We start from the raw sequence: 13,071 nt of genomic DNA, 5'->3' as shown, positions 1-13,071 counted from the left end.
ACTGCAAACAATAAGAAAAGAGTTTGCACGCACAAGATGTATAATTGGAGTCATATTATTCACTGTGGATTGTTTACTTCTTTTGTTTGTTTTGTCTGATCAATTTAAATCTGTCACTAAGGACTGCAATTAGTTGTGATGGACGTTTGTAAATGACAATTGAATACATGATGATCATAGATGATTTAGGGAACTGATGCCAAAAAAAGATTAATTAAAACTGTATCGATTGATTAACACAGGTTTCAGATATTCTTATATGTTCTGTTCAGATACAAATCAACACTGCTTTTAAAGGTTTTATGCAACACTGTAATTCAGATTAAAAAGAAGCAAGAGTGAGGTCAATCAGTGGTCATGTTCCTCCTACATTACTAACACTGAAAGCTTCGTCATCTTCAGGGTAACACTACACTAACTAACTTACAAAGTGACAATTTTATATAAACAAAGCAAAACATTAAACTGCCTTAAGCTTGTCTTTTTAACAAGGGTATTATTTCAGGCATTTTAACCAAAACACCATTGAAACTAATCACTTTTCAGCTGAGGGAACACAAAGCTCACAAATGCTAATGCACTCACTTAATTCTAGGTAGTGTTTGTGTGTGAGAGACTTATTTGCACTGAACAGAAAACAAACAAGAGGCATTTGAGGTGCTAATGTCCCACAAATTTCCTCATCAATATGTAAATCTATGCAGCAAGGTACTACAAAAGATAATGCACCATGATTACATAATGTCTCCGACCTCTAGTATAGAGACATAAAAATTATGAAATTAAATGTGTCACTACTGCTGTTACTTTTCTTTTGGTAAAAACCAGAGAATCAACAGGCATTAGTTTCATACAACCTTTCAGATATATGATGCCACCTTTCATTGCAAAGTTTAAAAGCTGACCAATACTGTTTGATCACCAATGACTTATAGCATCACAATTTTGAATTCGTAACATTATTCACTGTACTGCTTTCCCACTATACCACTGATCAAGTCCAATTTTATCACTGAGATGTTGATTTAACACTATGTACTCTTTGAGGCTGCAGTTTGTGATGCTGCTTTGCTGGATTCCATTATCATAGTGTTCCATTAAGTTGTTAGCCACCCTTGGTGTGATAAAACCTCCTTCACATTATAGTTAATGATGTTAAAATAATAATTAGACCTACCAGAATTTCAGTGCATCTTTGATGCTGTGGTTGGGGTGATGCTGCACATAGTGGAAGAGACAGAGGAAATTCTCCAGACCCTGAAGGCTGACCTAATAAGAGACAGAGAGACACAGATAAGACACAAGAGTAGCAACATGAATCAAACCCAGATTATTATTGGCACTCACATGAAAAGGAATTGAAATTTCACTTGTTAACCCATTATGACATTACCCTAAATGATTTTATGTTTTGTAATCGTTATACATGACGGTACAGTCAATTAGATAGTGATGTAATAGCCACTAATGTCATTATGTGGAACTACATTACAATACAAAAGCCCTGGAACTAAAAAGCACCCATTTATACTTTTACACTCTTTAGATATCAAAATTATACAAAAAGAATCCAGTCCCCAGAACCACAAGTCATATTTCAGATATTATTATTTTTTATCTCTGAACAAACTCCCCTTATTCATGTTCAAAGTAAAGACTCATTACTTTGAACAATAGTCTGATGAAAAGCACAGCATTTCACAATTTAAAATCACAATCAGCAATAAAAGAATAGTACTGGAGAATCCCTGAATCTGGGGAAACAAAGACCATGTAAAGATGAAATCAGCCTTGTCACAGTGCTGCGGTCAGAGTCTGACCATTGGGCGGGAATCTCTCACCACCAGAGTTGGCAAAGCAAATGGGACTTTCTCAACAGTGACACAAGCCACCTGACCACTTTTAACTGCATTAGTGGTTCCAGGGTAGTGTGTTAATACCTTCCCGGCAGACGTGCGATTCTCTAAGCCAGCGTCCTGCCGTCCCTTACACCAAAGAGGAGCTAGCTTTACGCCTCTGCTAATCTGACACCACTGACTGGATTCATTCAGGCAACGATGATCCCTGACTGATGTGGCTGCGCTGAGTGTCTGGGTCACAAAGCCAAAGAATAGACACCAATCACATTACACAGTCTGACCTACGATGGCACTGACAGGATGCTGACAAGACGGAAAAAACTGTACATATCATTAACTGAAATTAGAGGTCTATACCGTTATTTGTTTTGTTTTGAAATGATAATTATTTTAAAGGGATGCCTACAGTGGTTAGTCTATGTGGGTTCACTATAAATCTGGAAAGCTGGTGAGCTTAGTCAACAGCATGCACATTCAATGCACACTATTTTTAGTTAGCAATACATTTTAATTTTTAAGTCTGATACTGACTGTATTTCGATCTTGTGCCCAACACACTTTAAAACAACCTGTACTTAAAATATATATACACATACACACACTGTTTATATAGACACACACCTTACATTAAGATTATAATGTATTCGTATGTATTTTCAATTTAAGTGTGCTTGCACCCCAGTATTAGTTTGCACCCTTGGATTCCCCACAAAAAAGAAAACCGGTAGTATAACTCTACAGAAATTTGGATACAGTGATATCTTTGTACAACCAAGTTGTGTCACAGTGACACCACAGAAAATCATTTAGCTGCATGGACAGATTTCTACATTCTGGAATCTATTAGCATTACATACATAGAAGCAGAAAGGGACAAAACCTGAAAGTAAAACAGCCCTTTAATGAGTAAAGATGGTATAATTTACAGTTATAGTGTGTTTACTATTTCCTGTATCTACATGCCCTAAAACAGCTAAGACAGCTATGCATGTCCATGAAACTGATTTTCTCACTCTTCATGACTAAAACATAACATAACCTTCAAGTCGGTTATTCGGGTGCCTGCAGCTTCGTCACACCTCGGCTTTTGCTGCTAACAGTCACGGTGAGGACAGGGCCCAAGGCTACTCTTCTGTCAAAATCCAGCTCTGTTGTACAGTTAAGTGGTGAGTCAACTTCCTTCCTGTGTCAGAACTGTCAAAGCAAGTTTTGGTTTTATGTTATGAATTACCACTATGAATGGCATTAAAAGAGATGTAACTTGCAAATACGCAATGCTGCAGATTTGTTTGATTTGTCACAGATTAACAGATAAACACATCTACGTCGAGCATCCTAAAATCTTAAGCTGCGGGTGATGAAGGTGCAGAGTTGACTACACTCACCAGGGTCAAGAAGGGGCAGAGGGTGACACTTCAACAGCTGAGACAACAACCCACCCAAGCAGTGAGGGGGTGGGTGGGTAGGTAGGTGGGTAGGGGTCACTGCACACCAGGGGGCTGGACAACAGCACACACGGGAGACGGGAAGAGGAAGAGAAAGAAATGCATGGATCATGAGAGAGACGGGAGAGGACAGGGGTAAAACTTAAAAGCTGACAAGAACTGGTGAAAGAAATAAATGCAGCAACAGATGAGAGCAAAGATAAACAGGGGGTGTGACTGGCAGGAAATCAAAGCTTAAAGGTTGCCAAAACTATTATTAGTTTAATAAATAAGCCCTGTAGCTATGATGGAGCTGTGCACTCAGTCTATTAAAATTATCTCCCAAAATTAGCACCTAAAATGACTAGATTTGTCTCTGTGTTATCAGTGTACCTGTTGTGGCCGTATTCTTCATATCGGAAAGGGAAACTGAGTGGTTCACGATAACACTTAATTTCCCAGCAACCGAGGTTGTTTTTTCCTCTGAGGCTCTAATCCAATATTACAATGCACTTGGCACAAACCAGCCGGGGTGATTTGATAATGGAGAGACTGCCAATACTGACTAATGCAGCTTGGAGGGGAAATCAACAGTTCACAAAGCTCCAAGAACACATTTCTGTAAATAAAAAGAATGTTTTGACCTTTCCTCTGCAGTGATGAACTTCTTTATTTGCTCATTTGTCATGTAGACGTGCACAGGCTATCGGGGCTGCCTGGCCAAAGGGAAATGAACTCGCTACATGAATATGTGATACATAATGAGGGAGACACAAACAACATAGATTCATCAGAATTGTGGAAAACAAAAACACTCTTGCTTTTGTTAATATTTAACTATCCTTAAAAAGTGGGGAATGCGATTCTAATCCAATACATCTTTACGTATGTAAAGACATACATCGTTTTGTCAAATTCAGCGAATATCTCCTCACGGTCCGCTAGCTGTCGTTCAGTGTATGTGCTGAAAAAAACACTGGTGTTTGGACACAGCCCTGGCTCTGTAAATGGGAATTAAAGAAAGTGGCTCGGACCGAGCCACACAACACTATGCCATCCATTCCAGCCTTGATTTGTGTGTCAGGTAACGTTACATGACTTGCCCACGGACATTCAGCTTACTTTCTAGTTTGCCAAGATATGTTGTTGTTGTGATGTTAGCTATAGTAGCAGGAGAGTTGTGAGTATCGCTGTCTGGAGCTGGTTTGCTGGCTTGGAAACCGTCTCGTCCTCTCTGCATGTTAGCTTCGCAGCAACTGTAGGGACAGTTTGCTAACCCACAACCTAGCTAATGTTAGTTACATTACTTGCTATGTCGTTGCTCACTCTCTATCATGGTATTTGTCATGGTATTTGATTTCTCCAGAATCGCATACCCCACCTTTAATACTCTTGTTCTTGCCTGGTCCAGCAAGGTCAGAGGTGAGATTCAGCTACAGAACAGCATACCTGACGCAGGCACTTGCTTAAGGACACCTCAGAAGGAAACACATTCGCTCACACTTGCTTTGTTTGTATACTTAAGTCTCTATGTTTTATATTTTTCTTTTGTCAAAGGGTGGCTTTACATGAGATGTTTGAATACTGAAAGCCCTTGCTCAGACATGGTGGCTGTGACCAGTGTCTTTTACACTGCCTCCATCCAACATGGTGATCATGGAAGGCCTAGTCATGGGAGTCTGATGGCTGAGTCATCCACACTGGTACAGACTTTCCTCTCAAGCTCTCTTTGGATAATTGGGTAGACCTCAACTTGGCAGAGGCAGTGAAAGCGATGTGATCCTGTCCTCGTGAGAGAGGACGTGGGGCGTTGGTTATGCAATGTTTTTTTTCCGGTTTGAGATCCCTACTGATCTAATTAGACATTTGGGTGATGAGCATCATGAGGAGCCCCTAACGTTCCGCATTTCCTCACAAACTACTAGTCAGAGAGCAGAGCCGCTTCACACAACACCACAAATAATTTTTTTCCCCCCCATTAAGACACATGACAAAATGTCAAGAGGCCACTATCAAAAAGCATGTTTGTGTTTTTGTCAGTCAGGTCCACAGTCACAAGCAGTGACCTTTATTCTAGCATAGCCACTGTGGAGGAAATGAAAATGTGTTGCTCTCTGCTTCATTGTTTTCATTACAGCGAGATAGTGTGCAAGCTGGTGTTGGTCAAAAACACAGAGAGACTGTGTTTTTGAGGGAGAGATCTGACTTAATAACATGCCACTGGGTGGAAAAGGCTGAGAAAGAGCAATGGTTGAAGTCTAACTCAACCCAGAACTAGAGAGATGAATTATTCATCCATTCAGCCAATCGTTTGGAACAGCCCTGGAGACCACCAGAGCGAGTAGGAGTTAAGTTGAAACTAAAGGTGGAACAATAATTGCAGATGTGAATCAAGTCCTGTTCAACCAATAAGCCAAAGAATGCAACTTCACTAAAGATATATTGGTAAACAAGAACATACCAGAAATGATGAAAGTCACAGTGCATAAAATTAAAATGATCAACAACCTTTCGTGAAAGTAGTGTGATGATCACAAGACATTATGATCAGAGCCTGACTACACGCTTTTTATGTTTGGACCTTAGTCAATGTGAATTGACTAAAAAGTGTAGGAGAATTAATGGTAAATTACTGTGGAATAAATGAAACAGATTCATCACACTAATGTGTTAAATTAGTAGGCCTATAATTTCTACTGTATGTTTTCTCAGAACTGAATTGTATATTGTGGTACACATGATTTTAACATAGTAGGTAGACTGCGATTGGTTTGAGTTAACAAGTTATGAAAGAAGAACTTTTGGGGAGAAACTCCCCCATCACTTGAGGTTAGGCATTACTAACCCTGAAAACATGAAAGCTGAGAAATCTCCAGTCTGAACATGGTCTGGTAGGTTAGTTCTTCAGTTTTTGGTTACTTTAGAAATTACTTATCTGAATCAGTCCCATAATTCTCCAAAAATGCACTTAAGTGATTCCCAACTGCTAAGACAAGTAATGTACTGTACTGTACATCCACTGTTGTTTTGCTGAGAAACAGTGCTGCCTTTCGGCTACACATAACACAGTTCACGTTAAAAAAAATCATGCAATTACCTAGGGTTAAACTGACATAATTTATGCAGCTATAGGCCTTTTAATAAATGTTGGATATAGGCTAGACAATGTCATCCACCCTCAAAATAAAAACAATATCATAAATAACTTTTCCATTTTACTAGATTGCTGTATGAAAATTAAGAGAGACAAATTAATGTAGCAATTACTGCCCATTTTACGGTCCTTTTAGTTGCTCAGAACTGAGCTTAGAAAGCTAATGACAAGTAATGTGAGCGGAATGTGTGACCAGGGTTGTCCTAAAACAGAAAATAACTATTAAATTGGCTTTACACACAAGTATCTGTTGTTAGAGATTAAGTGATAATGTACAGACAATGGACATTTACATTACAGCCCATCATGGTAAATAAACAAAAACAAAAACATGACTGATGTTAAGCTACAGAACGATACTTACAAGATGAGTCCCATCACCCTGCAGGAAAAAAGTATTTTCAAATGCAGTTTATCCATTTTTATGCAAAAAGCTAAATTCAACCAAATTAACATTAGTCCAAGACTGCAAATGACTGAGTTTAAAGTGCTATAAGAGTGACACAGAGCCAACAAAGATCAATTAGTTGGAGCCCCTTGGTAAAGAAGACCAAAAAAGTGAAGTGTTCCAAACACCTCACTTGTTTTGAAACTTCCTGTCAGCTCATAACGAAACTGAACAGAGCACAAGCAACAAAACCTGGTCTATAGCTTGGCTTCTGGCCAGGTAACCATTCTACAAAATTGACTCTGCTCATCAAGATTCAGAGAAATTGGGCAGAATGGAAAGTATCCCCCAGATACTCTGATGTAAGTGTGCCCAAGGCAAATTTCCTTTGTAGCAAGACACACCAATACAGTAGTTTTGTCTCCATAAAAGGAAGAAATTCTAAAGAATGGAAAGAAAAGTTGAATACCAGTAATCCCATTATACTGAAGCGATAATACAAATGTGCTTACTTAAATGCTATAAATTAAATACAAAAATGACTCCAAACAGATCCACCACAACAGTTTGCTCAAACCCTATTGAGACTGTGGTTTCTTTTGACCCAAAATATGAAACAAAAAGAGACAGACTAAGATCAAACATCAGGTCACGGTTAGACCCCACCCAATAGCCATCAAGGCATCCCAGTTCTGTCCTTGGTCATGGTGCTGTGAATACGTGACAGAAATACCAGCGAGAGATTAATCCTGACAGAAATGCAGAGAGATGAGAGACAACAATGCAAAGAATAGAAGATGAGGGAGGCGGAGAAAAAGAGTGAGGCTGCAGCACCAGTACTTTCACACTTTTTTTCCTCCACATTTCACTGTAAAGTGTGATGACAGAACTGGATACAGAGCAGCAGGGCAGAGTCTTGCTGTCTGGTGGGCGTTAAAACAGGAGCCTTTAAGTTGCTGGACAGTTTCCATGATTACTTTGTCACGTTTACCTGTATACTCACTGCAACGACTAGCAGACGCCACTTTAGGTGAGATGGTAGGAATGTACTGCATACACTTGTGCACTGATGGGACTGGCAGAATGAGCTGGAGAAAAATATCATGTTCAAGCAGTACAGCAGTATACATGTGAGTGCTACAGCCTGTCACTGTGTGTCCCCATCAGATTCAATCAGGAGGGAAAGCTACGGTATCAGCAAACCAGAGAGTACAGCTGTGCTCACTTAACCATCTTTCTGCATCTCACACACACACACACACACACACACACACACACACACACACACACACACACACACACAACACTTTGATCACTGTGAAGGTGACAAGTGGAGGAGCAAACACAGTCATACCAAGAGAGTCGTCACAACAAAAAGTGACATAAAAAGTTACCAGTAATAGAAAGGCAGAGACTGCTTGGTGCAGTCCAAGGGTTAGTATTACTATGGCAACTGAGAACAAGCCAGCACCGTTTCTACAGCTGATATCCTAATGCATACCAACATGATTAACAAAGCAACGAAGCATAACACACCACCGTAGACATGATGACTGTAGAGGAAGGAAGCCACTGTTTCCAACAAAGAAAAAACCCTACCGGCTTTCTCATCACTCATTAGCTTTAAAAATGATAGCAGGTCTGTCTTTTAAGGACGACTTGCACACGATAAATCAAAAATAATGGACTAAATGGACTAACATAATGGCTAAATCAGCTCATCTGTGTGTGTATGTGTGTGTTTGTGCAGGGCAGATCACTCATAGCCTGCAGTCCGATCCTAATCCAAGTCTCGTGATCAGGCTGCTGTTAGTTCTCGGGGAGGGGGGGGCCTGAACTGCAGTGGCCTGACAGAGATTTCAGAACCACCACAACTCACTCCTGTGATACGCCGACACAAGAACAAAAGTGCACTTGCGCAACACGCAATCTGTGGTTTACACCTGCCTCCACCTCTGTGGAGTGACTCACTGCTGGTGTTTGTGCTGTGTATCAGATGCATTTCTGACTATAAAAAGTGGCATCTGCGGACCTCCAGGGTCCTAAAGAGGATTAAAGGCATGTCCCAAGCAATGTGGGGAATCATTTACTTTGAGAGTTATTTTTACTGCTTATTCCTACCACAATGACAAAATGACTCTCCACCCTGTGATTATCCCACTCATACAATTATATATAATTCTGTACAAAATAAATCATATCTGAAGACAAACAATCTTCTCAGATTCTCAGGAGGAAACCTTATATTCACAGGCATCTGTAGTCTCCTGAATGTCTCTGTACAGATGTTTCATTTGACGGTTTTGGGGGGTCTGAAATAGTTTAACTAGTACAAACACTATTGTATTGAAAAAAATTATGTAGAGCAGAATTAACATTTGTGTGTCTTTTTTACAGTATAATTTTCTACAGCTGCAGAGAACTTTGCAACAGGCTCGTGGTCACTCATTGTGGAGCAGCTAAGGCAAAAACAGGGAAGTAATTTAGGCAGCTTGAATCACAGGGTGCAGACTAAAAGAATGTTTCTGAACAATGTTTGCTAGTGTTGGATGACATTACCTTAATGAACATTTTATTTAGCTTGGAATCAGGCAAATCTCATACTGACACCAGCACCCTACAAGTGTTTAGATGCAGTGAGGACTAAATATTTGGATTATGGTGTGTCAAATTACAACTCTAAACTGACAAGAACCCCTCATTATTTCAGAGTGGGCAATAATAAATTGACTTGTGCTGTATTTGCAAGTTATATCAGGTATAATGTCCTATTTTCTAAGTCCTAATGAATTAAATACTGTATATGATTTTTAAACTTAATCATGATGGAAACAATTACTTTGCCTCCTTGAGAATTAACAAGATATACCTAACTGTATTCAAGACTTTCCAAATAACATTTCAGTTATCTTAAGGTTTTTTCCTGCAGTCGTGGAAATTAAAGTAAGCAGCACCACCACCCACAGAAAGACCCCCGAGCTGAGCCTGTATCACACTGGCTCCTGCCAGCAGCGCCTACCTGCAGATCCGCTCCTTGCAGCCTACAGTCCATGTACTTCTCCCAGGCGTAGGACAGCTCAGTCTGCTGTGGACTAGCCATGTCGTCCACACCTCCAGGTACAACACCAGTCAGGGCGTCGAGGAAGTCAGGAATGACAAAATTCTCTTTTCGGTTTCCTTCCTAATCCTCCAGGTGGCTGAAAGTGTCCCGGGCAGCACCGAACGAAGCCCCAACTGTTCTCCTGAGTCATTCATAGCAGATTCATGATTCACTGCGCTGCTTTGCCACTTTTAAATTGTGCTTCTGCAAAAAAACAAAACAAAGTGTCATGGGTTAGCATAACAGAATTTGCTGACAAAGCCACTTTCGCTTTTGCCAACAAATTTAGATATAGCCTACTGATAGTTTTTTATGACTTGAACCTGACTTGAACCCGAAACTTTGGCCAAACGAGCTTGACAAACAGTAGCATTACCAAAACAACCGACTCAAGCAATTCACTCAGCTAGCTAGCTAGGTATCTGACAGAACCTGCGTCAAATCTTCAGGCAGGTTGAAGCAACTCATTTCCGGTACGGGATTTTGTTTTCAAGATAAAAGCACCTAACTCGGTACTGTCTATAATCTCACTCGAACCCCCAGTAAAACATTTCAGTTGGATGATTACTACATTCTAATAATCGGGTCTTATAATGCTCACAAATTTGTTAACTTGAAAAGCAGTAATAATTTATATAGATATAAAAAAGTCAAATTTAGGTGTGTAGATGGATAAATTAGAATGCAAGGCCATTTTGTTTCTATAATTACAAAGGAAACATGGTAAATATAGCTAAAGCAAACAATATGCATATGATATGTATGTAATAGTAAAGTATTTACTCCCATAATTCAAAATGTTGAGTCTCAGTAGTGAGGTGATTCACATCATGCCAAACTTCTGTCTGAATTGTGCAATTGCTTAAAATGATTGACCCAAAAAGCACTGCCTTATAATGCATTGGCCACTTGTTAAAGGCATTTATCTCCTCTGCTGTAAAGTGATAACATCACATATATTTTAGATGCATTGGCAAACCATCAAAACAGCTGTCATCTCAAATGTTCAGGGTTTCCCTTAAAAAATATTTTTTACATTTACATACCAAAGTCTATAGATACAAAATATTATACACTTCTTACATATGATGAGCTTCATTAAAGCAATGACTTTGAGAATAATAATAATAATAATTTATTAACATCCTTAATACGACCACACCATTGTTATGGGAATGAATGCATTCTAGTCCTTAATAGCATAATTTCTTATTATATATTATTACACATATTAACTATGTACCACAAACTACGTAATTGTTTGTAATTTACATTTTCCATTGAATATACTGTATTCTATACTTCCAGCTGAGGACTGAATTGCTTCTCAGAAAACGTTGCAATGAATGTTTTATTTTGAAAGTTCTGCTCGACAGTTGTGTTTATTGTTCTAGCTAGCTTGACCACAAGAGGCAGCAAGAAAGCTCGATAATTTTAACCGTTATATTTGCATAAATACCACATTAGCCCCAGAGCCGCTATACCTAATGTGTTCTACAACCTATTTTAAAGAACAAAAATACATATTCCGAAATGTTAGTTCGTTTGCTAACAAGCATAACGTTAGCTGTTATGCTGGTTGTTGCATCGCATCTTACAGTGTATGGCAGCTGTCAATACTGTGTAGCAGAGAAAAACGAACACATCGTTAACGACATTTACTAAGATAAACACACGGTCCGGATATAGCTACATCTTTCTTACATTCTTAATATCCAGTTCCGAGTGGGAAGAATTTATTTTCATAACGTTACATACCTTCGTTTCCCATAAATTAAAGCCAGCTAATGCTAGCCTTCGTGCAGCAGACTACGGGGTGTGATTTTGCCCTCAGCGCTGACTGCAAGACAATCCCATTTATAATACCGTCCTTTCCTTGCCTGCCATTACGTTAGAATCTCCCAGACGTCAACGGCTGAGTGAGGGACTGAAAAAAGAAATCTTGTAATGACGGTTAGTCACAAAGATTTCAGGTTAATTCTGTCGGTGACATTTTGAATTTCTATTTGCTTAGTGGGAATACATTCCAAAGTTCGACAGAAAGTAACTAGACCTACAATTATAGTGTGTGAGTCCTCTAGATTAGAGAAAATCTGACTTTTTAGTCATCTGGTGAATCTGATTTGGCAGAAAACACGACTGAGATTAAACATGTTAAAAAGAAAGAGGACTCTGTCTCCCATGTATAAAATAATTAATCCAAAAGACTAATTTATCTGTTTTTATCTGTGTTGACCAGGGCAAAATATTCCTCGCAGACAAGTTTGAGGGTCGCCACAAAAACCTAGTAAGAGCTCACAGCCGGTGACATGCCCACTGACTCCTGTCCTGCTTCCCATTGGATAACACACAACTAATTCCCCAATCACTCAACGCATTTCGTTCGGGAACGGTGGTGCGTTTGTGGAGTCTCTGTAAATCCACGAATACACCGTGGTAAAGGTAGGACTGGCACACTGGTAGCCCAGTTTAACTGTGTCCGTGCAGTTTTTTTTTATGTGTTCTTTGCTTGCTATGTAAAGCACTTTGTAACTTTGTTTTGATAGGTGCTATGTAAATAAAGATATTATTATGTGGTAAATGTATCATATTCCGAGTTTTTGAACAGCCTCTTAATGCACCACTCACGTAAGCAAGTGTCTCCCTTTTTGCGGCAGCATCAGTCTATAGGGCAGCATTTTGTTTCCTTTATATTAACAAAGCAGAAACGTCATCCCTTTGACACATTGCATTTTGGAAATAGGCCACGTGAGAACAACAAACAACAACATGCCTCTTTTTTTCCAGCATTTAACGGCAGGTTACAGGTTACTGAAGCCTATTACTCGTTAAGCAACATGATAGGGCTGGTCATTAGTCCAGTGTGCTGGAAAATTTAAAACCCTTAGTGTAACATTTTGTGGTTGAATCAGTTATTCAGATAAACGTATATTTAATGAATTAGAAATTAATGATAATGTGGGGGGGAAAGCCTACATTAATATATAATATATAACAAAGGACGTGAAAATAATTGAATTGATAAATCTAAGTGCCACAAATATTTCTCCTATAGAAATATTTGAATATAATAGTAGTGTTTCTGGACCAAAAATGTGACCCTTCAAACATTTAGATATTCTACATTTTTACATACAAATATATTA

At 39.1% G+C, this 13,071-nt stretch overlaps 1 protein-coding gene across 9 annotated transcripts in view; it reads right to left on the bottom strand.

Annotated features, from left to right (window-relative positions):
• Nucleotides 1-11,802, bottom strand: part of lyst (lysosomal trafficking regulator) — a 59,978-nt gene extending 48,176 nt beyond the window's left edge. For 6 of the 9 annotated variants that reach the window (XM_044214526.1, XM_044214531.1, XM_044214532.1 and 3 more), the window contains exons 1-3: nt 11,684-11,802; nt 9,845-10,129; nt 1,178-1,269 (exon numbers count right to left, since the gene is read on the bottom strand). In XM_044214526.1, coding sequence (XP_044070461.1) covers nt 1,178-1,269; nt 9,845-9,925 — 173 coding nt within the window. In that variant the 5' untranslated portion in view covers nt 9,926-10,129; nt 11,684-11,802. Of the gene's footprint in view, nt 1-1,177; nt 1,270-3,244; nt 3,359-6,801; nt 6,944-9,844; nt 10,130-10,248; nt 10,266-11,683 lie in introns of those variants that run through there. The other 3 variants (XM_044214535.1, XM_044214528.1, XM_044214536.1) reach the window with 3 other exon arrangements.
• Between the last annotated feature and the right edge of the window lie 1,269 nt (nt 11,803-13,071).

This window comes from Siniperca chuatsi, linkage group LG11 (assembly GCF_020085105.1).
Source record: "Siniperca chuatsi isolate FFG_IHB_CAS linkage group LG11, ASM2008510v1, whole genome shotgun sequence".
Classification (NCBI taxonomy): domain Eukaryota; kingdom Metazoa; phylum Chordata; class Actinopteri; order Centrarchiformes; family Sinipercidae; genus Siniperca; species Siniperca chuatsi.
The sequence above is the reverse complement of the archived record's forward strand: the minus strand, read 5'-3'. Positions and strand labels throughout refer to the sequence as shown.